Source organism: Cherax quadricarinatus, chromosome 55 (assembly GCF_038502225.1).
Source record: "Cherax quadricarinatus isolate ZL_2023a chromosome 55, ASM3850222v1, whole genome shotgun sequence".
NCBI classification, from domain to species: Eukaryota; Metazoa; Arthropoda; class Malacostraca; order Decapoda; family Parastacidae; genus Cherax; species Cherax quadricarinatus.
This window is the reverse complement of record NC_091346.1, coordinates 18,951,108-18,978,649: the sequence shown is the minus strand read 5'-3', so window position 1 is coordinate 18,978,649 and position 27,542 is coordinate 18,951,108. Positions and strand designations below refer to the sequence as shown.

Genomic DNA, 27,542 nt, shown 5'->3' with positions numbered 1-27,542 from the left:
AAACGTCGCTCCATTGACCGTACAGCAGCGTAACACTAACTAAAGCATAGCATGGTGTAAACTAGGGGCGATGTTTTTTCATCTACTGAGCTATGCCATCCGGAACTGTGAGCTGCGAGCGAAGGCTGTCTACTGGTGAGTGTGAGTGAGAACACTACTGGCAGTGACAGGAACACTGCTGGAAGTGACAAGAACACTGCTAGCAGTGACAGGAACACTGCTGGCAGTGACGGGAACACTGCTGGCAGTGACAATAACACTGCTGGCAGTGACAATAACACTGCTGGCAGTGACAATAACACTGCTGGCAGTGACGGGAACACTGCTGGCAATGACAATAACAGTGCTGGTAGTGACGGGAACACTGCTGGCAGTGACAGGAACACTGACAGGAGTGACAGGAAGCCTGCTGGGACTGACAGATAGGATCAATGCTGGGACTGACAGGGACGCTGCTGGGACTGAGAAATAGGATCACTGCTGGGAGTGACAGGAAGGAGCACTGCTGAGACAGACAGGAAAGAACACTGCTAGGAGTGACAGGAAGGAGCACTGCTATGACTGACAGGATGGAACACTGCTAGGAGTTACAGGAAGGAGCATTGCTGGGAGTGACAAGAAGGAACGCTGCTGGGAGTGACAGGAAGGAACACTGCTAGGAGTGACAGGAAAGAACACTGCTAAGACTGAGAGGAAGGAACACTGCTGGGACTGACAGGAAGGAGCACTGCTAGGAGTGACAGGATGAAACGCTGCTAGGAATGACAGGACGGAACACTGCTAGGAGTGACAGGATGAAACGCTGCTAGGAATGACAGGACGGAACACTGCTAGGAGTTACAGGATGGAACACTGCTGAGAATGACAGGTTGGAAGAATGCTGAGAGTGACAGGATGGAACACTCAGGGATGAGAAAATGGAACGCTGCTAGGACTGACAGGATGGAACACTGCTGGGAGCGACAGGATGGAACACTGCTGGGAGTGACAGGATGGAACACTGCTAGGAGTGACAGGATGGAACACTGCTAGGAGTGACAGGATGGAACACTGCTAAGAATGGCAGGATGGAACACTGCTAGGACTGACAGGATGGAACACTGCTAGGAATGACAGGATGGAACACTGCTAGGAGTGACAGGATGGAACACTGCTAGGAATGACAGGATGGAACACTGCTAGGAGTGACAGGATGCAACACTGCTGGGAGTGACAGGATGGAACACTGCTGGGAGTGACAGGATGGAACACAGCTGGGAGTGACAGGATGGAACACTGCTAGGAGTGACAGGATGGAACACTGCTAGGAGTGACAGGATGGAACACTGCTAGGAGTGACAGGATGGAACACTGCTAGGAATGACAGGATGGAACACTGCTGGGAGTGACAGGATGGAACACTGCTAGGAGTGACAGGATGGAACACTGCTAGGAATGACAGGATGGAACACTGCTAGGAGTGACAGGATGGAACACTGCTAGGAATGACAGGATGGAACACTGCTAGGAGTGACAGGATGCAACACTGCTGGGAGTGACAGGATGGAACACTGCTGGGAGTGACAGGATGGAACACTGCTGGGAGTGACAGGATGGAACACTGCTAGGAGTGACAGGATGGAACACTGCTAGGAGTGACAGGATGGAACACTGCTAGGAGTGACAGGATGGAACACTGCTAGGAGTGACAGGATGGAACACTGCTAGGAATGACAGGATGGAACACTGCTAGGAGTGACAGGATGGAACACTGCTAGGAGTGACAGGATGGAACACTGCTGGGAGTGACAGGATGGAACACTGCTAGGAATGACAGGATGGAACACTGCTAGGAGTGACAGGATGGAACACTACTAGGAGTGACAGGATGGAACACTGCTAGGAGTGACAGGATGGCACACTGCTAGGAATGACAGGATGGAACACTGCTAGGAGTGACAGGATGCAACACTGCTGGGAGTGACAGGATGGAACACTGCTAGGAGTGACAGGATGGAACACTGCTAGGAGTGACTGGATGGAACACTGCTAGGAATGACAGGATGGAACACTGCTAGGAGTGACAGGATGGAACACTACTGGGAGTGACAGGATGGAACACTGCTAGGAGTGACAGGAAACACTGCTAGGAATGACAGGATGGAACACTGCTAGGAGTGACAGGATGCAACACTGCTGGGAGTGACAGGATGGAACACTGCTAGGAATGACAGGATGGAACACTGCTAGGAGTGACAGGATGGAACACTGCTAGGAGTGACAAGATGGAACACTGCTAGGAATGACAGGATGGAACACTGCTAGGAGTGACAGGATGCAACACTGCTGGGAGTGATAGGATGGAGCACTGCTAAGAGTGACAGGATGGAACACTGCTGGGAGTGACAGGATGGAACACTGCTAGGAGTGACAGGATGGAACACTGCTGGGAGTGACAGGATGGAACACTGCTGGGAATGACAGGATGGAACACTGCTGGGAGTGACAGGATGGAACACTGCTAGGAGTGACAGGATGGAACACTGCTGAGAGTGACAGGATGGAACACTGCTGGGAGTGACAGGATGGAACACTGCTGGGAGTGACAGGATGGAACACTGCTGGGAATGACAGGATGGAACACTGCTGGGAGTGACAGGATGGAACACTGCTGGGAGTGACAGGATGGAACACTGCTGGGAGTGACAGGATCGACCATTGCTAGAAGTGACAGGATGGAACACTGCTAGGAGTGATAGGATGGAACACTGCTGGGAGTGACAGGATGGAACACTGCTGGGAGTGACAGGATGGAACACTGCTGGGAGTGACAGAAACGCTGCTGTGAGAGACAGAATATAACTGTCTCCTTGAATAGAACAGTGGTCAACAGATCTACATTTCGAACATTAATTGAACCTAGCTAAGCCAAACTAATATCAGACGACATTTCGCACTAAACGGGCATTTATCAACTATCACTAAACCCTATTTAAGGAGAAACGTAGAGAAACGAAAGCCTGGGTCTACAACGTGTTTTTAAGAATTCCGAGAAACATTTCGAATCAGGGAAATAGGAAATACGCTACTCCCAGAGATGAGAAAGAAAGAACATCTGCTTGAACCAGATGAGAATGTAATTTGTTTTGGAAACCTGTTTGTGATGGGGGAAATGAGAGAGAATGGATGGATGAGGTGTCGAGAGTGGATGAATGGTGTGTGGAAATGGATAGCTCGTAGCAGGGATGGAAGGAGGGTGTGGAGGTAAGGCAGAAGGTAAGGAGGATTGGAATAGGGGAGAGGTAGAAGCCTCAGTAATAAGCAACAACCAGTAAAGCTGGAAGGAGCGACAGAGAGAGAGAGAGAGAGAGAGAGAGAGAGAGAGAGAGAGAGAGAGAGAGAGAGAGAGAGAGAGAGAGAGAGAGAGAGAGAGAGAGAGAGAGAGAGAAAGAGTGCTGTGGTTGGCACAGATGCTGCCACCCATAACGACAACATATAGCACATTGACAACCCACCACTGTAAAACCCATACACCACTACAAAACCACACACCATTACAAACCAAACACAACTGTCAAACCAAACATCACTACAAAACCACACATCACTACCAAACCGAACACCTATCTAATTTGCACAGCATTGGCTCGCTGCACAACACTACTGAACAGTGTACAATACTTGCTGGGGATACTGCCTCCTAGAGGGATATTGCCTCTTAAAGGGATACTGCTTCTTAGAGGATTGCTGTCTCTTAGAGCCGTGTGAGAACTGGCCAGATGATTGTGAAGGAAAAAAAACACAAATCCTCTCAATACACTTAAAATATTTTGTCACAAGATACAGTCTCACTCTTTATATTGATCAGTGAGAGGCTGTCTCTAACACATACACAAGATCTCTCTTTCTCTCTCTCAAACACACACATGCATCCTCACCCGCCCACACACACGCACACACACACACACACACACACACACACACACACACACACACACACACACACACACACACACACACACACACACACACACACACACACACTTACCAACTCGTGGCTTCAAATGCAAACAAAGTCTACAAGCACAGATCTTTGAAAGTTTAGAGGAACAACAGAAGGTTAATACCTCAAGGAAACTACGATAAAGACAAGAAAGAAAGAGGACAGATAAAAGAGTGGCGAAAGTTCTGCAAATACAAAGTTCTTTCAATGAAGCTGTGAAGACACGACCAACGACCCACGACCCACGAAGATAAGACAGCAGATGAAGGACAATGAACGACCTCCTGTTCATAGGAGGGAAAAAATACACTCATCCACACACATACACACACACACACACACACACACACACACCACACAAACACCTACCATATACATCTAGTGACTTTCTAAGGCTCTAAGCCACGAAGGTCGTCCATGCTAGAGGTACTGCGAACACGGAACAGAAGCGTACAAATCATACAAAAACAGGACAACATTCTAGTTAGCAAACACAATACTGTCATTGATGATAACGTCCCGTGCCCTTAGCGATCCCATGATATTTATGTTAGTATTCTGCGGATAAACAATACCCGGTACAGTACTTGCTAGGTACACCCGGTACGGTACTTACTAGGTAGACCCGGTACAGCACTTGATAAGTATACCCGGTACAGCACTTGCTAGGTACACCCAGTACAGTATCTGCTATGTACATCTAGTACAGTACTTCCTAAGTGCACCCAGTACAGTACTTGCTAGGTACACCCAGTACAGTACCTGCTAGGTACATCTAGTACAGTACTTCCTAAGTGCACCCAGTACAGCACTTGCTAGGTACACCCAGTACAGTACCTGCTAGGTACATCTAGTACAGTACTTCCTAAGTGCACCCAGTACAGTACTTGCTAGGTACACCCGGTGCGGTACTTATTAGGTAGACCCAGTACAGCATTTACTAGGTAGACCCAGTACAGTTTTTACTAGGTAGACCCAGTACAGCATTTACTAGGTAGACCCAGTACAGTATTTACTAGGTAGACCCAGTACAGTATTTACTAGGTAGACCAAGTACAGTATTTACTAGGTAGACCCAGTACAGTATTTACTAGGTGGACCCAGTACAGTACTTACTAGGTAGACCCAGTACAGTATTTACTAGGTAGACCCAGTACAGCATTTACTAGGTAGACCCAGTACAGTATTTACTAGGTAGACCCAGTACAGTATTTACTAGGTGGACCCAGTACAGTACTTACTAGGTAGACCCAGTACAGTACTCACCAGGTGAACATCACCAGTACAGTGGGCACTACGGTGCCGCCCAGGGAAGGGACACCAGGCTGGTTAACTCTCTTTGAAAGGTTAAGGGGAGCAGGTGGGCAAGTGGCCATGGCAGCGCCTGTTAGGTAAGGGGGGCAGGGGAGGGGAGGGGAGGGGAGGGGAGGGCGGGGGTAAAGTTGTGGGCGTAAGTGGGCGTGCATGCAAACAACGCCGCGTGGGTTTTGGCGTGCTGGGGTCTTGAGACCCCGTCAGGACCTGGCTAGACGTCTCCACATGATGCAGGGCATACTGAGACACTTTGTGGATTGACCTTGGTGTAGGATACGGGCGGCAGCGTATTATTTATACTGGAGGTCTGCGTGGACATCGTCAGGAGCGTGGTTACCCCCAGGGACACCCTGGCGGGGACGGCGTTCTGGTCGAGCCAGAAGGACACCCAAGACACGATCACCAACATACAGCAGGGGATGTAGTACTGGATGAGGTAGTACGAGAACTCTCTCTTGAAGACGAGGTCTACGCGAAGGCAACTGTATTCACCTGTCCAATAGTTAACAAGGGAGGTTACTAAATGGGTGTCTATGGGAGGCGTGAGGGAGGTACCTGGGTTTAGGACGCAGGACGCAGCAACTGGATGTTGGAAAAGGTATGTATTTATGGACATAGTGAGAAGCGTGTTTACCCCCAGGGACACCCGCGCAAGGACGGCGTTCTGGTCGTACCAGGACACCCAAGACACGGTTATCAACATACATCTGGGGATATTAGTACTGGGTGAAGGAAAATGGAACTCTCCCTTGAAGTTCAGGTTTACGCGAAGGCAACTGTAGTCACCCGTCCAATATCTAAGGGAGGTTACTAAAGAGGTCGCTAAGGGGTGCCTAAGGGCGGTACCTTAGTGTAGGACACAGGAGGCAGCGACTGGTTGATGGAGGAGGTCTGCGTGGACATAGTCAGGAGAGTGGTGACCCCGAGAGCCACTCTGGCCGGCACTGCGTTCTGATCCAGCCAGAAGGACACCCAAGACACGATCACCAACATACAGCAGGGTATGTAGTACTGGATGAGGTAGTACGAGAACTCTCTCTTGAAGATCAGCGCCACCAGCAGACAGGAGTATTCACCTGAACATGAGAATCATTACTGTCCTGATTCGTAGCGCGACCTTCCTAGCGGATGGAGGCTGCTCTTAAAGTGAGACCTGGAATATCTGTGAAGCAAAGGGCTGATGGGAGATTGCAGATTAGAGACATGGAAGGAGTGAGGTATCAGGTTGACTCTCAATTAAGTCCTACAGGGAAGGGAACAGAGCCAGCAGGTGGAAGAATGCAGTGGAAAGGGAGGTGTAAATTAGAAACATGCAGTGAGTACACTAGAGGTGATAAACGATGGAATACAGAAGTCAAGAAATAAGGATTTTAAGGTACAAAATAAAACACCGATATAAATTCCAAGGTACAATAAAAAATAGTGCAGCATTGAAAAGGCGTAATTAAAAATATTTAAGGAGAAACAGAGGAAAAAATATTGTAAGAAAAGATAAAGAGAAAGTATTAAAAGAAAGAATGGAGGTAAAAAAATTACTAAGAGGAGAGGAGAAAATGGTAAAGACAGAAGGATAATATTAGAAAGTGGGAAAGAGGGAGAAAGGAAAACTGTCTAATGCATATGTTTAAGAGGAAGAGAGCGACACACATTGTAGTTACGAAAGACGAAAGCCGGAAAGATAGGAAAACAGGCGATAGGTAGAGGAAGTAGGTGATTAGACTGAGGTGGAGGGTGGAGGAAGGTGGAGGGTGGAGGATGGAGGATGGAGGGTGGAGGATGGAGGGAGGTAGTAAGTGGTGGAGGTTAGAGAGAGGTCTTGTGAATACACATGTTCGCTTGTGTGTCATACACATGTCTGGCCGATTTATTCTATTCTCTCAAGATACCTTGGAGCTAGAGCTGAACCCTCTCAAGATACCCAGGAGCTAGAGCTGAATCCTCTCAAGATACCCAGGAGCTAGAGCTGAATCCTCTCAGGATACCCAGGAGCTAGAGCTGAACCCTCTCAAGATACCCAGGAGCTAGAGCTGAATCCTCTCAAGATACCCAGGAGCTAGAGCTGAACCCTCTCAAGATACCCAGGAGCTAGAGCTGAGTCCTCTCAAGATACCCAGGAGCTAGAGCTGAATCCTCTCAAGAGATCCAGGCCTGAAATAACCTGACTTGTACATAATTTAATCAGATTTAATTCATGTTAAGTGCTCAACCTCTTTGGGGTCATTCAGAGCAAGGCTTGGTGGAGGCTCGATCCTCCGTCTGCTGAGCGCCAGACAGACTCACCTCCTATGTGTACTCACCTAAATGCTACTATATAGCAGGGTACATACACTCACATCGTCCTTGTCGGAGTTTACTGGCTCCTACTTAAGGCGTAAACCTGAACTGTATAGAAGTGTCCATGTTTATGCTTTGAAGACTCGACACTGGAATGATGTCTCTCCCGTTTGAAGTCTCCCATTGCTTACCTTGAAAGTCTTTTCAACACTAACAGTCTCTCTCCTCTACGAATTCCCATGTATGCATTACTGTTTGAGACATTTAGGTGATTAATATCAATAAATCTATGCACTGATAAGGGGTTCGTTCCTGTATGAAGCATCCAGACACTTATTAGACCAACATTATCATATAAATCATTCAGATACACTGAGGTCCTGTAATAATCTTTCTCCTGTATAAACTCTCACATAAAGCAATAAACGAATTCTCCGAGCACTCATTTACATCCATTCTAAATTCAAATGGTTTCTCACTTCAATATAATCGAAGCTGTGTTCCTGGCATCTTGGAATGGCTCAGATAACTCTCAAAACCCTCTGCAGCGTGGCTGCAAACCTTTGAAAAAGGTGCTTCCTTATTTAACGACGGCAGAGAGGAAAATTCAAGTAGGTAGGTGAACAGCGACCAATTTTATGTATTAAACAGTGTAATAATGTTATTTTTTTTTATAAATCACGTTAAATAAATTTCAGTCTGTCTCTTCTTAATGGCTTCAGTATATAATGGCCGGTGAATCTTACGGCCATGCTTTTCATGTAATAATAACAATAATAATAACAGCAATAATAATAATAATAATAATAATAATAATAATAATAATAATAATAACAGCAACAATAATAATAATGATAATAATAATATTATCAATAACTTAAATAACTGTAATAATAATAATAATAATAATAATAATAATAATAATAATTATTATTATAATAATAATAATAATAATAATAATAATAATAATAATAATAATAATAATAATAATAATAATAATAATAATAATAATAATAATAATAATGATAATCATAATAATCATAATAATCATAATAATAATAATAATAATAATAATAATAATAATAATAATAATAATAATAATAATAATAATAATAATAATAATAAACACTGTAAGAATTTGTCCCTTTCAATAAAAATTCTTTACGAACACTGGTATTTCCATTGGCACTCAATATTTATCAGTGGTCACAAGCCTGAGGTGGTAATCACCTCATGGGAGCACCCAGGGAGAGGAGTGTTTTCCACGAACCCCATGAATGTTTTCCCCATTGCTCCAGCCCATGAAATTTTCCAAGCAGTTAACTCTGAATTGCGAGGGCATGGAGAAAATTCTTAAAATGAAAACCGTGGTGTTTTTTTTTTTTGTCCTCTCGCCCACGCCCTGTGGTTTTATGTTTCTCACGCTCTCTGTATGGACGTCTCTTCACGGTTCTTGGCTGAAATTACAGAGTGCAAAAAAGCACGGGTTCGTTGCCTCCGGTGTTGGCCTGAAGTTGAAGGACGGGGTGAATTGACAATTGCAAAGGCCACTAAACGGTGTAGGAGCTTTGACGGCGTATGGGAGTCCAAGGATTCCTCAGGTTACGAAACTCTGATATCTGTCAGCTGGAGCAGGAAGGATTGTGAGTTACCTTGAGAAAGATATATTCTGAAAACTCATCTCCTTTTCACCAACTTTTAGCAATGGAAAATCTTCCTGTTATGCACCAAAGATAATGAATGAATGTGTGAAAAAGCACATACAGATCCCCTTCCCTTTACACACACACACACACACACACACACACACACACACACACACACACACACACACACACACACACACACGTACATATGAAACTGTCACACATTAACATAGCGCACTTGCCCAGGATCTGATTGTCCCATCCTTCATTCTTATGTCACTCAGAGATGCAGAGGAGAAAAATGAATTAATTCTATAACGTTAAGATCTACATAAGCTCAGATGTTTCTGACGACCAAAGCATCCATCAACAGATGCGTTGTTAATATTAATATTTTTATTCATATTAATATTACTGATATTATTGTTATTATTATTCTTATCATTACGATTATTATTACAGTAACAACAACAACAACAACAACAACAACAACAATAATAATAATAATAATAATAATAATAATAATAATAATAATAATAATAATAATAATAATAATAATATAATAATAATAATAATAATAATAATAATAATAATAATAATATTATTATTATTATTATTATTATTATTATTATTATTATTATTATTATTATTATTATTATTATTATTATTACTGTTATTAAAATGTGAGCGCTGCGTTCATCACTTTCTTGGACTCCACCAATACTTCCTTTGTTTGTCTGGTTGGTAATCAGGTGGAAGGTCTACCGACACCAGTACCCGGGCATTTTAGTAGCTGTTTACCGGGCACTGTATGACCCTTGGGAGTTTAGTGCTTCCCAGCGTGCACGGTAATGATTAGAGTTGGTGTTTAGAGGGCGCGAGCGGATTAGTAGAGGTAAGAATCACCGTCCGTCTCTCCTGGCGTAGTGCGGGAGGGAGTAGTGAAACATGGCTGGATGGATCCGCAGACTTTATTCTCGGGGAATAATTTCTGGCGCTACCACTTTCGTTCACTCTTATTCTCTTTTTTCTTCCTCTCTTTTGCTCTCACTATGTCGCTCTTTACTTCTTTCTAGCTCTTACTGTAATTCCATTTTGTTTCTATGCTCTTTATGGTCGAGTCCCAGCTCCTGGCCGGCCTCTCAATTTGCTTCTTGCCCCTCCTAGCCTCGTATACTGTCATACCTTCTCTTAAAACTACGTATGGGGTCTGCTTCCACTGCTTCGTCACCGAAATTATTCCACTTCCTGATCACTCTGAGACTGAATAAATACTTCTTGGCTACCCTGTCACTTCCTCTTCCTATTTTGTATGTTGTTACCATGTCCTCCCTGGTTCTTCTGTCCTCTAATGTCATTAGATTTAATTCCGTTAACATCTGCTCACTAGTTATGCCCCTTAGGTCAGAAACAAATCTCGTTGATAAATTAGACACATGTGCAACTCTTGGGTATCTTCACTGAGGAAACGTTTCGCCACACAGTGGCTTCTTCTGTCCATACAAAGGAGAATCGTGAAGAACAGGAGGAGAATGAGGTAATCAGTCCCTCAACCTTGAGTCGATGTGGTCAGTCCATCAATGTTGAATAGAATACGGCATAAGTGCGGAGAAGTGGATTATATACCGTAGGTAGGAGAGGTGCAGCAGTCGTAGATGGTGTCACATTTGTCCATGTGGAAGTAGGTCGTGCCCAAAGGTTAGCCAAGCGAAGAATTCCCAAGTATTTATATCCAAAGAAGTTGCAGCGTCTGACAGGAATGTGGATGAATGGGAATTCTTCGCTTGCCTAACCCTTGGGCACGACCTACTTCCACATGAACAAATGTGACACCACCTACGACTGCTGCACCTCTCCTACCTACGGTATATAAGCCACTTCTCCGCACTTATGCCGTATTCTATTCAAGATTGATGGACTGACCACATCGACTCAAGGTTGAGGGACTGATTACCTCATTCTCCTCCTGTTCTTCACGATTCTCCTTTGCATGGACTGATGAAGCCACTGTGTGGCGAAACGTTTCCTAAATAAAGATACCCAAGAGTTGCACATGTGTCTAATTTATCAACGTGTCGGTTCTCTGAACCATCCAACTACAACAAATCTCCTTGCTCTTCTGCAGTTTTTGAACAGATTTTCTTAGGTGTGGGTTCCATATTGGTGCTGCGTACTCCAAGATAGTCCTGACATCTGTTGTATAAAGAACAAGAATTTGCTTTCTGCTGAGATTCCTGAAGGCCATTCTTAGATTTGCCAGACGAACATCAATTATAGGCTCTTTGCTTTATGTGAGCCTCTGGTGATACCCTGAGCAATATGCTCACCCCTGAGTCTTTCTCTCGGAGTGCAGTCTGCAGCCTCTTTCCTCCCGAGTCCTTACTCCGTGTCCAGTCTTCTTGCTTCTTACCCAGTCTTCATGACCAAACATTTGGTGGGGTTGAATTCAAGCATCAACTTACCTGACCACTCTTTCCATTTATTCAGATCCATTTTGCAGCCATTCCTCTTCCTCCTGTGTGTGTGTGTGTGTGTGTGTGTGTGTGTGTGTGTGTGTGTGTAGATTCATCTGCTCAAGTGCCAAGAAATGTACCAGGAAAGAAAAACTAACTAACAGTACCGTGGTTGGAACAAATCACAAGTAACTCAAAATACAGTGGCTGGAACAATTCACAGTTTTTCATAATTCGGAGTGAAATTTTATAGAATGCTTCAGCCTGGGACCAAAGACTTTTCTTCTTCTTCTTCTTCTTCTTCTTCCTCTTCTTCTTCTTCTTCTTCTTCTTCTTCTTCTTCTTCTTCTTCTTCTTCTTCTTCTTCTTCTTCTTCTTCTTCCTCTTCTTCTTCTTCTTCTTTTTCTACTCCTCGTCCTCCTCCTTCTCCTCCTCCTCCTCGTCTTCTTCTTCTTGTGGTTGATTAGACCAGCAACCAGAAAACTTGGTCTCTGACCTGGTCGCGGGAGGCAATTTCCCCGTAAGTCAATAGTTAATAGTTTAGTGTCCTATTTTCTAGATTTAAAACAAAAGTTTAGAAATCAGGAGAGATGAATTAAAAAAAAATAGAAAGTTTAGGAAGGTTAATTAGGAATAGATCGAGACAAAGGCGTTGATAGAAGGCTAGAAGATTAGTACAGGGCGAATGCAAAGTAATTACTCAGGAAAATTAACCAGGTCACCGTAATTAACCTGTAAGTGAGGGTGGGTGGTTAGTAAGTCAAACACAAAAATTAAGTTAGCATTAATGATAAGAGCCTCACTAGTAATGAACACTAATAGGCCTAGTTCACTCAAAGAAAAAAAAAACTATGGTAAAAACAGGTTAATTATACACAGTCTTTCTCACGGACACACACAGATACATGTTAATATTAACCGAAGGATGGCAAGAGTGGGATAATTCATCCACTGTCAGACTGGATGAACATGTTCATGAACAATCAGCCCTCACAACTGTATCTAATATTGTACCAACTTCCAGCACTGCAGGACGAAATAGAGCATTATCTTGCAGAAGATTGTATTGCAGAAACGTTTCGCTCTAGGTAGAACTTTATCAGGTAATTAATGTGATGAAGCTCTACAGAGGGCGAAACGTCGAACCAGTGAATGCTTGTTCTGAAAATTCTTATTGCATTCTTTCAACACCACATTCACTAACATAAATAATCTTGAGAAATAATATGGGAGGAATATACACTGGAGTACATGGAAGTATTTGGGAGTACATGGGAGTATATGGGAGTACACGGGAGTATATGGGAATACAAGTACATGTTTCCCTCTTCACATGAGTACATGGGAGAGACAGAGAACAAAGTACTTAGAAGTTCAAACTGAGAACTATCTACTGAGGACTATCTACTGAGAACTATCTACTGAGAACTATCTACTGAGAACTATCTACTGAGAACTATCTACTGAGAACTATCTACTGAGAACTATCTACTTCTACCTAGTATAGCAACTATTCATTTTTATCTCTCGTAAAATTACAAAAGAAGAAAGAAAGAGAGAGAGAAAAGACAGAGGATAATATTTATTGAGTAGTCAAAAAATATAATGAAACGGGCACGAAACTACATTATTTTCAAAGGCACTTTTTTGGAAAAATTCCAGCAATTTACATATAAATAATAAATATGCCTATTTACAATCAAAATTTTTAAGCTTTATTTATTAACACATCGGCCGCTTCCCACCGAGGCAAGGTGTCCCGAAAAAAAAACTAAAAAATTATTTCACACATCAAAACACTGTTTTTTTTTGTCGTAAAAATTTAACAGCATCTCAAAGAAGGTAATAAGTCAGTTTTTAAACCTTGGACGAAAATTATTTTCAATGTAATCTTGTCAAAGATTTGGAAAATTTTCCAGTTAGGTTAAGAAAATTATTAAATGTCATGATATCGATGTCACATGACATCTGTGTCACATGACATCTATGTCACATGACATCTATGTCACATGACATCTGTGTCACATGACATCTATGTCATATGACATCTGTGTCACATGACATCTATGTCATATGACATCTGTGTCACATGACATCTATGTCATATGACATCTGTGTCACATGACATCTATGTCATATGACATCTGTGTCACATGACATCTATGTCACATGACATCTATGTCACATGACATCTGTGTCACATGACATCTATGTCATATGACATCTGTGTCACATGACATCTATGTCACATGACATCTATGTCACATGACATCTGTGTCACATGACATCTATGTCACATGACATCTATGTCATATGACATCTGTGTCACATGACATCTATGTCACAATAAATCTATGTCACATGACATGTGTGTCACATGACATCTATGTCACATGACATCTGTGTCGCATGACATCTATGTCATATGACATCTATGTCACATGACATCTATGTCACATGACATCTATGTCATATGACATCTATGTCACAAAACATCTATGTCACAAGACATCTATGTCACATGACATCTATATTACATGACATCTATATTACATGACATCTATGTCACATGACATCTGTGTCACATGACATCTATGTCACAAGACATCTATGTCACATGACATCTATGTCACATGACATCTATGTCACATGACATCTATATTACATGACATCTATGTCACATGATATCTATGTCACATAACCTATTCAGAGGCATATCTTTATGACACTGGAGCTTTTTCTTTATTAATTTGTGAAATTCTATCAGAAACGTCAAAGTTTCTGTGTAACACCCATGTGTACGACACCTTGACTTCCAGGTCGTCCAGGCTGCGCTGGCAAAGAAACGACCCAGAATGAAAAATACAGTTTTATTTATCTAGGTAAAATCTTTTTCTTTAGCCGATTTTTTTTTACTATTGTCAGCAACTTAGGAAAAAAATCTCCATTAGTTAATTAAAAAAAAAATGAGGAAAATGAGAACGGTAGAAGTAATTACTGAGAATGAACGAGAACATAAGACGAGAAATAAGACACAAGTACAGCTCTTGGGTATCTTTAAGTGTGTCTTGTTCCTCAGTAAGTTAGAACTGTGTAAGACTTGAGAAGCACTGCAGCAGGCCTACTGGCCTTTGCCAGGAAGGTCTTTCTTAATGCCAAATCATTCTCAACCAAATAACCCTTCATCTAATTTATTGGAGATTCCCTTCCCTGTGTCGAATCAATCCTGACTACCTCCCACAAAATAATAATAATAATAATAATAATAAAAATAATAATAATATAATAATAATAATAATAATAATATAATAATAATAATAATAATAATAATAATAATAACAACAACAACAACAACAACAACAACAACAACAATAATAATAATAATAATAATAATAACATCAACAACAATAATAATAATAATGATAATAATAATAATAATAATAATAATAATAATAATAATAATAATAATAATAATAATAATAATAATAATAATAACAACAACAACAACAACAACAACAACAACAACAATAATAATAATAATAATAATAACAACAACAACAACAATAATAATAATAATAATAATAATAATAATAATAATAATAATAATAATAATAATAATAATAATATAATAATAATAATAATAATAATAATAACAACAACAACAACAATAATAATAATAATAATAATAATAATAATAATAATAATAATAATAATAATAATAATAATAATGATACATTTCTCTAGATTTTGATAATAATGATAATAGATAGAGTGACTTACCAGTGTTGGTCTTGCTGTTGCAGTAGTCAGTGATGAACTTCTCTAAGGTGAAGCGAGGCAGGTGAAGGTTCTTGGTCACCTGCACGGGATCAACGTCCTTCCAGAGGAACACCAGGTCCTCTGTGGTCCACCCGTCTGTGAGATGGGGGTGTGTGTAGGGAGGGAGGGAGGGAGAGAGAGAGAGAGAGAGAGAGAGAGAGAGAGAGAGAGAGAGAGAGAGAGAGAGAGAGAGCATCCACAGTGTGACTGACCTGTTCTGTGAGTGTCCTGTGGGTACTTAATATACAATATATTCTTTAATATCAAGAGAATATAAACTGCATTGTCTGGAGGGAGATATACTGTGTTGGAGGGAGATATGCTGTGTTGGAGGGATATATACTGTGCTGGAGAAAGATATGCTGTGTTGGAGGGAGATATGCTGTGTTGGAGGGAGATATGCTGTGTTGGAGGGAGATATACTGTGCTGGAGAAAGATATGCTGTGTTGGAGGGAGATATGCTGTGTTGGAGGGAGATATACTGTGTTGGAGGGAGATATACTGTGCTGGAGGGAGATATGCCGTGTTGGAGGGATTTATACTGTATTGGAGGGAGATATACACTGTTGGAGGGAGATATATCATGATGGATGGAGATACACTGTGATGGATAGGGATATATTGTGTTGGAAGACAATATACCTACTTGGAGGGAGATATACTGTGCTGGAATGTGATATATCATGCTGAGGGAGTATATCAATGAGAGAGTATACTCACAGGAGGCCATGAGGAGCTGACACTGCTGACGGTCTAGTGGGAACAGCTTCAGATCCATGGGACATGACAATGTCAGCGAGATTCTGACGAGGAGATAAGAGATAATGGTGAGACATCTTAGGCAAAACTTCTATCTTCTCCTCCTCCTCCTCCTCCAATTCTTCTTCTTTTTCCTCCTCCACACACTCCACTCTTCACCCCCCTCACTCCTCCAACTCCTTCACACACTTCATTCCACTTTATCCCCTCTGCTCTGCTTGCACTTTCAATAGATTTCTCCAGAGAATTAATTTCTTTCTTGTTATCCCACTTGTGAAATTTTTATGCTGCGTGTGCTTGTGTGTGTGTGTGTGTGTACTCACCTATTTGTGATTGCAGGGGTCGAGACTCAGCTCCTGGCCCTGCCTCTTCATTGATCGCTACTAGGTCCTCTCTCTGCCTGTTCCATGAGCTCTATCAAGCCTCGTCTTAAAATCATGTATGGTTCCTGTCTCCACTACGTCACTTGCCATACTATTCCACTTCCTGACAACTCTATGACTAAAGAAATACTTCCTAACATCCCTTAGACTCATGTAAGTTCTCAGCTTTCAATTGTGACCCCTTGTTTCTATGTACCATCTCTGGAATACCCTGTCTTTGTCTACATTGTCAATTCCTCACAGTATTTTATATATCGTTATCATGTCTTCCCTAATCCTCCTATCCTCCAGTGTCGTCAGGCCGATTTCCTGTAACTTTTCTTCGTAGGACAGTCCCCTTAGCTCTGGGACTAGTCTTTTTGCAAAGCTTTGCACTTTATCTAATTTCTTGATGTGCTTGACCAGGTGTGGATTCCAAACTGGTGCTGCATACTCCAGTATGGACCTGGTGTACACGGTATACAGAGTCTTGAACTATTCCTTACTGAGGTATCGGAACGCTATTCTTAGGTTTCCCAGGTACCCATATGCTGCAGCAGATATCTGGTTGGTGTGCGCCTCAAATGTGCTCGGTATTATACTGACCCCAAGATCTTTTTCGTTGAGCGAGGTTTGCAGTGTGTGAGTGTGTGTGTGTGAGTGTGTGTGTGTGTGTGTGTGTGTGTGTGTGTGTGTGTGTGTGTGTGTGTGTGTGTGTGTGTGTGTGTGTGTACTCACCTATTTGTACTCACCTATTTGTGGTTGCAGGGGTCGAGTCATAGCTCCTGGCCCCGCCTCTTCACTGATTGCTACTAGGCCCTCTCTCTCCCTGCTCAATCAGCTTTATCATACCTCGCCTTAAAACTATGTATGGTTCCCGCCTCCACTACTTCACTTTCTAGGCTATTCCACGGCCTGACTACTCTATGACTGAAGAAATACTTCCTAACATTCCTTTGATTCATCTGAGTCTTCAACTTCGAATTGTGACCTCTTGTGTCTGTGTCCCCTCTCTGGAACATCCCGTCTTTGTCCACCTCGTCTATTCCGCGCAGTATTTTATATGTCGTTATCATGTCTCCCCTGACCCTCCTGGCCTCCAGTGTCGTCAGGCCGATTTCCCTCAACCTTTCTTCGTAGGACAATCCCCGTACCTCTGCGACTAGTCTTGTTGCAAACCTTTGCACTTTCTCTAATTTCTTGACGTGCTTGACTAAGTGTGGATTCCAAACTGGTGCTGCATACTCCACTATGGGCCTGACGTAAATGGTAAACAGAGTCTTGAACGAATCCTTACTGAGGTATCGGAACGCTATCCGTAGGTTTGCCAGGCGCCCGTATGTGCAGCAGTTATCTGATTGATGTGCGCCTCAGGAGATATGCTCGGTGTTATACTCACCCCCAGAGCTTTTTCCTTGAGTGAGGTTTGCAGACTTTGGCCATCTAAACTATATTGTGTCTGCGGTCTTCTTTGCCCTTCCCCAATCTTCATGACTTTGCATTTGGCATGGTTAAACTCAAGGAGCCAGTTGCTGGACCAGGCTTGTAGCCTGTCCAGATCTCTTTGTAGTCCTGCCTGATCCTCATCTGATTTGATTCTTCTCATTAACTTCACATCATCCGCAAACAAGGACACTTCTGAGTCTATCCCTTCCGTTTTGTCATTCACATATCCCAAGAACAGCACAGGTCCTAGGACTGACCCCTGTGGAACCCCGCTTGTCACAGGCGCCCACTCTGACACCTCGTCGCGTACCATGACTCGTTGTTGCCTCCCTGTCAGGTATTCTCTGATCCATTGCAGTGCCTTTCCTGTTATGTGTGCCTGATCCTCTAGCTTTTGCAGTAACCTCTTGTGAGGAACTGTGTCGAAGGCCTTCTTGCAGTCCAAAAAAATGCAGTCGATCCACCCCTCTCTCTCTTGTCTTACTTCTGTCACCTTGTCATAAAACTCTAGTAGGTTTGTGACACAGGATTTTCCCTCCCTGAAACCATGCTGGTTGTCAATTATACACTTGTTTCTTTCCAGGTGCTCCACCACTCTCCTCCTGATGATCTTCTCCATGACCTTGCATACTATACACGTTAGTGATACAGGTCTGTAGTTTAGTGCCTCATGTCTGTCTCCCTTTTTAAAAATTGGGACTACATTTGCCATCTTCCATACCTCGGAGAGTTGCCCAGTTTCAAATGATGTGTTGAAGATCTTTGTTAATGGTACACACAATATCTCAGCTCCCTCTTTAAGGACCCACGGAGAGATGTTGTCTGGTCCCACCGCCTTTGAGGTGTCAAGTTCGCATAGCAGCTTCTTCACCTCCTCCTTGGTTATATGTACCTCATCCAGCACTTGCTGGTGCACCCCCTGCTCTGATTTCCTGGAGTCCTACTGGTTTCCACTGTAAATACTTCTTTGAATCTCGTGTTGAGCTCCTGATATACCTCCCGGTCGTTTCTTGTGAATTCCCCATCACCCTTCCTCAGTCTGATTACCTGGTCCTTGACTGTTGTTTTCCTCCTGATGTGGCTGTACAACAGCTTCGAGTCAGTCTTTACTTTCGATGATGAGTCATTTTCGTATTGCCGCTGAGCCTCCCTTCTTATCTGTGCATATTCGTTTCTGGCTCTTCTGCTAATCTCTTTATTTTCCTGAGTTCTCTGTCTTCTGTACCTTTTCCATTCTCTAGTACACCTAGTTTTTGCCTCCCTACACCTTTTGGTGAACCAAGGACTCGTTCTGTTCTTCCCATTATTTCTGCTTCCCTTGGGAACAAACCTCTTCTCTGCCTCCTTGCATTTTGTTGCGACATAGTCCATCATTTCTTGTACTGGTTTTCCTGTCAGTTCCCTCTCCCACTGAATGTCTTGAAAGAAGTTCCTCAAGCCTGAGTAGTTCCCCCTTTTGTAGTTTGGTTTTTCCCAGCCTATTCCTGCTGCTCTCTCCACTTGGAGGTCAACGATGTAGTCAAAGCACAGAACCACATGATCACTAGCTCCCAGGGGCCTTTCATACATCATATCCTCGATGTCAGAACTACTCAAGGTGAATACAAGGTCCAGTCTTGCTGGTTCATCCTCTCCTCTCTCTCTGGTAGTGTCTCTAACATGTTGATGCATGAGGTTTTCCAGTACCACATCCATCATCTTGGCTCTCCATGCTTCGGGACCCCCATGGGGCTTCAGGTTTTCCCAGTCAATCTCCTTGTGATTGAAATCACCCATAACTTTGCTCCCCCCATGTGTGCTCTCCTGGCTACCTCGGCTAGTGTGTCGACCATTGCTCTGTTGCTCTCATCGTATTCTTCTCTTGGCTTCCTGCAGTTCTGTGGTGGGTTGTACATTACTGCAATTATCACCTTATGTCCCTCAGACTGGATTGTTCCTACTAAGTAGTCCCTTTCGCCCGTGCCGTCCATTCCTTCCATTTTCTCTAACCCCCACTGGTTTTAACGAGCAGTGCAACTCCTCCTCCCCCTCTCCTCCCTCTGTCTTTCCTGAGGATTTGATATCCGGATGGAAAGATCGAATCTGTTATTATTCTGGTGAGTTTTGTTTCTGTGAGTGCTATTATGTCTGGGGATGTTTCCTTGATTCTTTCGTGCCACTCCTCATACTTATTTGTTATTCCATCTGCATTTGTATACCACACCATCAACTTCTTTTCTAAGATTGTGGTCTGGGAGGTGTATTGGGGTTGGGGAAGTGGGTGACCTGATAAGGAACTATGGATGGTTGCTGTGGGGGTGGAGTTTGTAATGCAGTGGGTGGGGGCATTGGATGTGGCATGGGTGTTTTGTTTTAGAGTGTTTGGTTGCACTGGGGTTGACCTGGTTGGGAGGCTTCTATAGGAAGTTGTGAGGGAGGCTGTATTTGATCTTCCTGTGTAAGGGATCTCCTGTCTGTCTTCTCCATCCCCTCTCTATCCTCCTTTCGCCTTTGTACCATCTCTCTCAGTTTCTGCCTTTCTGTTTGTGTTCTGTCACGGTCGAGATACACCTTCCTGTATGCCGGCATGTCCCTTAATCGTGCTTTCTCCTGCAGGATCCTGTTCCGAGTCGATTCTGCCTTGAAGGTCACTTTCACTGGCCGGGTTCTTTTTTTTACAAACCCCCCTATTCTCCGAAAATTTTCCAGCTAGGTCATGTCGTCTTCTCCTATTGCTTTCATGATGCTTTCAATTGCTTTTTTTCCCCCTTGTTTTCTTGCTTTATATGTTTCCCCTTCAACTTCCTGGAGCCCATACACGAAGAATGACCTCACCCTTTCATTCTCCCACTGCATATCCATGTGTATCCCCTCATTCAATTTGATTTCCTCCATTTCAGCTTTCCTTTCTTCAGTTTCACTAGCTAATGTACCTGGGCTCAGCGGCCTGTAATTTTACCTTCTCGGCTTTCCCTGGGCTCTGCTGTGGTCTGTTAGGGCCTCCACATTTAGCTTAGCTCTTTCATTTACTACAGTCTCCATTGATTGAGCTTCTACATGCAGTTTTCCTCCTTCTTTCCTTACAGTCCCCTTATTTGTGACTGAGGTAGCAGTCTCTGTTGTCAATCCCAAAATGTTCTTTAGTTCTTTAGGCTGTTTCAGATTTTTCAGTTCCTCTTCTAAACTCCGTATCCTGACCTCTGCTGTGTGTGTGTGTGTGTGTGTGTGTGTATGTGTGAGTCTGGCAATGTGTGTGTGTGTGCGTGTTGTGTGTGTATGTTGTGTGTGTGTGTGTGTGTGTGTGTGTGTGTGTGTGTGTGTGTGTGTGTGTGTGTGTGTGTGTACTCACCTATTTGTACTCACCTATTTGTGGTTGCAGGGGTCGAGTCTTAGCTCCTGGCCCCGCCTCTTCACCGGTTGCTACTGGGCCCTCTCTTTCCCCGCTCCATGAGCTTTATCAAACCTCGTCTTAAAACTGTGTATGGTTCCTGCCTCCACTACGTCATTTTCTAGGCTATTCCACTGCCTTACAACTCTATGACTGAAGAAATACTTCCTAATATCTCTCTGACTCATTTGTGTCTTCAACTTCCAATTGTGGCCTCTTGTTTCTGTGTCCCCTCCCTGGAACATCCTGTCTTTGTCCATCTTGTCTATTCCACGCAGTATTTTATATGTCGTTATCATGTCTCCCCTGACCCTCCTGTCCTCCAGTGTCGTCAGGCCGATTTCCCTTAATCTTTCTTCATAGGACATTCCCCTTAGCTCTGGAACTAACCTTGTGGCAAACCTTTGTACTTTCTCTAGTTTCTTGACGTGCTTTATCAAGTGCGGGTTCCAAACAGGTGCTGCATACTCCAGTATGGGCCTGACATACACGGTGTACAGTGTCTTGAACGATTCCTTACTAACGTATCGGAATGCTGTTCTCAGGTTTGCCAGGCGCCCATATGCTGCAGCAGTTATCTGATTGATGTGTGCTTCCGCAGACATGCTCGGTGTTATACTCACCGCAAGATCTTTCTCCTTGAGTGAGGTTTGCAGTCTTTGGCCACCTAGCCTATACTCTGTCTGTGGTCTTCTGTGCCCTTCCCCTATCTTCATGACTTTGCATTTGGCAGGATTAAATTCGAGAAGCCATTTGCTGGACCAGGTGTCCAGTCTGTCCACGTCTCTTTGAAGTCCTGCCTGGTCCTCATCAGATTTAATTCTCCTCATTAACTTCACATCATCTGCAAACAGGGACACTTCTGAGTCTAACCCTTCCATCATGTGTGTGTGTGTGTGTGTGTGTGTGTGTGTGTGTGTGTGTGTGTGTGTGTGTGTGTGTGTGTGTGTGTGTGTGTGTGTGTGTGTGTGTGTGTGTGTGTGTGTGTGTGTGTGTATGTGTGTGTGTGTGTGTGTTGTGTGTGTGTGTGTGCGTGTGTGTGTGTGTGTGTTATGTATGTGTGTGTTGTGTGTGTGTGTGTTGTGTATGTGTGTGTGTGTGTGTGTGTGTGTGTTGTGTGTGTGTGTGTGTTGTGTGTGTGTGTGTGTGTGTGTGTGTGTTGTGTGTGTGTGTGTGTGTGTGTGTGTGTGTGTGTATGTGTGTGTGTGTGTGTGTGTGTGTGTGTGTGTGTGTGTGTGTGTGTGTGTCTTGTGCAGTGTAATGACTGGCCGCAACTTCTTGTGACCTGACCACAACCCTCCTGGACTTGATCCTCGCACCGTCTTACAATGTTGCCCTTAAAAGTTTGTCCCGCCACCTAGCTTATAGTAAGTTACTCGCCTTGTGTGTGTGTGTGTCTGGATTTAAGTATCAATTATTGCTGGTTATTATCCTGTTCCATGTTCACATTGGGAGAGGACTTCCTAGCTTCCTAAGTATTCCTACTGCTAATAACTACTGGAATTAATACTACTCTACTCCTCGCTGGACTCTACCTTCTCACACTCGTCAACACTATATTCACTATGTCTATGCTGTTTCTATTCTAATTCTGGTAATAGCTTGCAGGAGTGAGTGACCAGTATCAAACAGTATGCAAGGCCAGCCAGGGCCTTCAACATGCAAACCACAAATAGGCGAATGAAACTTGCGCTCAATGGTGCAGTGACAAGTTGCCAGCTGCTGATGACGAAGTCGTCGTATTTTGGAGATCCTTCACCCGTGATGTTTATAACCATATATTCTCATACATCCCACTTCCTCACGCGATTTCACTCTTCACTGATGATAGTATACACTTCACATTATATACACTTCACTTTATATGTATAATGGCACACAACTTGTCGTGATGTCACTTTTTCAGGCCTACCGCTGCCAATGTGGCAACAGCGCCTAAGACCCCCAACGGTTTGCGCTTTGAAATATTTTGATTTCAGCTTTCCTCTCACTTTTTTTAACTAATAACTTTAATTATCACTCGTAGTATTGTTCACTGACGTTCCACTACCACTGATTACCGCTAGCTGTTATTGCACGCCTTACAACGCTAAGGTTCTCGGAGCCTTGTTACCCACGTCTGCACCCCACGGACCCACGTGTACTCACCTAATTGTAATCACCTAATTGTGGTTGCAGGGGTCGATACTCAGCTCCTGGCCCCGCCTCTTCACTCATCGCTACTGGGTCCTCTCTCTCTCTGCTTCCTGAGCTTTGTCATACCTCTTCTTAAAACTATGTATGGTTCCTGCCTCCACTACTTCACTTGCTAGGCTATTCCACTTGCTGACAACTCTATGACTGAAGAAATACTTCCTAACGTCCCTGTGACTCGTCTGAGTCTTCAGCTTCCAGTTGTGACCCCTTGTCCCTGTGTCCCCTCTCTGGAACATCCTTTCTCTGCCCACCTTGTCTATTCCCCGCAGTATCTTGTATGTCGTTATCATGTCTCCCCTGACCCTTCTGTCCTCCAGTGTCGTCAGTCCGATTTCCCTTAACCTTTCCTCGTACGACATTCTCTTGAGCTCTGGGACTAGCCTTGTTGCAAACCTTTGTACTTTCTCTAACTTCTTGACGTGCTTGACCAGGTGTGGGTTCCAGACTGGTGCTGCATACTCCAGTATGGGCCTAACATACACAGTGTACAGTGTCTTGAACGATTCCTTATTAAGGTATCGGAACGCTATTCTCAGGTTTGCCAGGCGCCCGTATGCTGCAACAGTTATTTGGTTGATGTGTGCCTCCGGTGATGTGCTCGGTGTTATGGTCACCTCAAGGTTTTTCTCCCTGAGCGAGGTCTGTAGTCTTTGTCCACCTAGCCTATACTCTGTCTACGGTCTTCTTTGCCCCTCCCCAATCTTCATGACTTTGCATTTTGCTGGATTGAATTCGAGAAGCCAGTTACTGGACCACATGTCCAGCCTCTCCAGGTCTCTTTGCAGTCCTGCCTAATCCTCGTCCGATTTAATTCTTCTCATCAACTTCACGTCATCTGCAAACAGGGACACTTCAGAGTCTATTCCTTCCATCATGTCGTTCACATATTTAAAAAATAACACTGGTCCTAGAACTGACCCCTGTGGGACCCCGCTCGTAACAGGCGCCCACTGTGATACCTCTTCACGTACCATGACTCGTTGCTGCCTCCCTGTCAGGTATTCCCTTATCACAAATAACCCGCACATAAAAGACAGAAGCTTACGACGACGTTTCGGTCCGACTTGGACCATTGACAAAGTCACACTAACAGAGGAGGAGCAGAACGGCTATATATAGGCAGGAAGAGGTGGAGGTAGTAGTAGTGGTAGAAGTAGTAGTAGTAGTAGTACAAGAATTGTATATAATACCGACAGGATGAAATGACACATGCACAACACCCGGGCATCCCCACCGTAGACGTTTCGCCATCCAGCCAGCCACTGGATGGCGAAACGTCCACAACAAAGACAACCAGACGCCGCACATGTGTCTAATTTCATCAGTAGATGTAGTAGAAGAAGAAGAGGTAGTAGTAGTGGTAGTGGTAGAAGTGGGAAATAAGGAAGACGAGCCAGTCAAATACAAAGGAAGGGGAGCACTGCAAGAGAGCTAGAAACCCACAGAGGGAGAGCAAGCGCACCGAGGTGCGTGAAAGGGGAAGTGGTGAAATAAAATAAAGAAGGAACAGAAACACGAGACAGGAGAGAGAAAGACAACCCAGAGGAGAAAAGGAGAGAGGAAAGGGGAAGAGGAAGAAGAAAAAGAAGAAGAAAAAAAAAAATGAGGATTCAGGTTAAGTCACGGGTGTTCTGAAGTTTGGAGCATTTTACAATGTAGTGGGAGAGGAAGGCATCTACAGAGACGAAGCCAGGGCTAAGGTTCATACAAGGAAAGTTGTGTATAAGAGAGGATTCAACTAAACGGCGACTGTTCGAGTTGGAAGTAGGGAAGACAGTTTTAGCAGAAGACCAGTCAATAGGATGGCTATGATCTCTGACGTGACAGAAAAGAGCATTGTTAGTGTCGGCAAGCCTAACACTATTTTTGTGCTCCCTAAGTCTGTCAGAAAGAGATCGACCAGTTTCTCCAAAGTATTGAAGAGGACAGGAGGAGCAAGAAATAGAGTAGACACCAGGGACATCTGTAGAGGGAGGAGAGGTATGAACGAGATTAGTGCGAAGAGTGTTAGTCTGGCGGAAGGTAAGCTTGATGTCTAAGGGACGGAGAGAATTGTTGAGATTAGAAAGACCGGAAATGTAGGGAAGGCAGAGGATAGAAGAGTTCCCATGAGTAGAGAGTTTGGGAGAGAAGAAATTGCGTTTAGCACGTGAGAGGGCAGAGTCTATGAAATGGGAAGGGTGCCCTCCGCATCTGTGATCCTCAGTTCCTTCCAGCAGAAATTTCCACTCTTTATAATTCGTTCTCCCGTCTTGGCTACCCTTCCCATTTCATAGACTCTGCCCTCTCACGTGCTAAACGCAATTTCTTCTCTCCCAAACTCTCTACTCATGGGAACTCTTCTATCCTCTGCCTTCCCTACATTTCCGGTCTTTCTAATCTCAACAATTCTCTCCGTCCCTTAGACATCAAGCTTACCTTCCGCCAGACTAACACTCTTCGCACTAATCTCGTTCATACCTCTCCTCCCTCTACAGATGTCCCTGGTGTCTACTCTATTTCTTGCTCCTCCTGTCCTCTTCAATACTTTGGAGAAACTGGTCGATCTCTTTCTGACAGACTTAGGGAGCACAAAAATAGTGTTAGGCTTGCCGACACTAACAATGCTCTTTTCTGTCACGTCAGAGATCATAGCCATCCTATTGACTGGTCTTCTGCTAAAACTGTCTTCCCTACTTCCAACTCGAACAGTCGCCGTTTAGTTGAATCCTCTCTTATACACAACTTTCCTTGTATGAACCTTAGCCCTGGCTTCGTCTCTGTAGATGCCTTCCTCTCCCACTACATTGTAAAATGCTCCAAACTTCAGAACACCCGTGACTTAACCTGAATCCTCATTTTTTTTCTTCTTCTTTTTCTTCTTCCTCTTCCCCTTTCCTCTCTCCTTTTCTCCTCTGGGTTGTCTTTCTCTCTCCTGTCTCGTGTTTCTGTTCCTTCTTTATTTTATTTCACCACTTCCCCTTTCACGCACCTCGGTGCGCTTGCTCTCCCTCTGTGGGTTTCTAGCTCTCTTGCAGTGCTCCCCTTCCTTTGTATTTGACTGGCTCGTCTTCCTTATTTCCCACTTCTACCACTACCACTACTACTACCTCTTCTTCTTCTACTACATCTACTGATGAAATTAGACACATGTGCGGCGTCTGGTTGTCTTTGTTGTGGACGTTTCGCCATCCAGTGGCTGGCTGGATGGCGAAACGTCTACGGTGGGGATGCCCGGGTGTTGTGCATGTGTCATTTCATCCTGTCGGTATTATATACAATTCTTGTACTACTACTACTACTACTTCTACCACTACTACTACCTCCACCTCTTCCTGCCTATATATAGCCGTTCTGCTCCTCCTCTGTTAGTGTGACTTTGTCAATGGTCCAAGTCGGACCGAAACGTCGTCGTAAGCTTCTGTCTTTTATGTGCGGGTTATTTGTGTATCGTTCCAGTCACGGTATTGTGCCTTTTTGTTATTTATTCCCTTATCCATTGCAGTGCCCTCCCTTTTACATGCGCCTGATCCTCCAGCTTCTGCACTAATCTCTTGTGGGGAACTGTGTCAAAGGCCTTCCTGCAGTCTAGGAAAACGCAATCTACCCACCCCTCTCTCTCGTGTTTTACTTCTGTTACCTTGTCATAAAACTCCAGGAGGTTTGTGATACAGGATTTGCCTTCCATGAACCCATGCTGGTTTTCATTTATAATCTTGTTCCTTTCCAGGTGTTCGACCACTCTCCTCCTGATAATCTTCTCCATGACTTTGCACACAATACATGTCAGAGACACAGGTCTGTAGTTTAGTGCCTCGTTTCTGTTTCCTTTCTTAAATATGGGGACTACATTAGCTGTCTTCCATTTCTCAGATAGTTGCCCAGTTTCAAGGGATGTGTTGAAGATTGTGGTTAGAGGCACGCACAGCATCTCTGCTCCTTCT

The 27,542-nt window shown here is 43.8% G+C and overlaps 1 protein-coding gene across 5 annotated transcripts in view; it reads right to left on the bottom strand.

The window, feature by feature from the left end:
- Window positions 1–27,542, bottom strand: part of LOC128698893 (glutamate-gated chloride channel) — a 412,436-nt gene that overhangs the window by 7,486 nt on the left and 377,408 nt on the right. For 3 of the 5 annotated variants that reach the window (XM_070096883.1, XM_070096885.1, XM_070096887.1), the window contains 3 exons: window positions 16,210–16,292; window positions 15,450–15,584; window positions 6,143–6,372 (listed from right to left, as the gene is read on the bottom strand). In XM_070096883.1, the coding sequence (XP_069952984.1) occupies window positions 6,143–6,372; window positions 15,450–15,584; window positions 16,210–16,292 (448 nt within the window). Of the gene's footprint in view, window positions 1–5,558; window positions 5,789–6,142; window positions 6,373–15,449; window positions 15,585–16,209; window positions 16,293–27,542 lie in introns of all 5 variants that reach the window. The other 2 variants (XM_070096884.1, XM_070096886.1) reach the window with 1 other exon arrangement.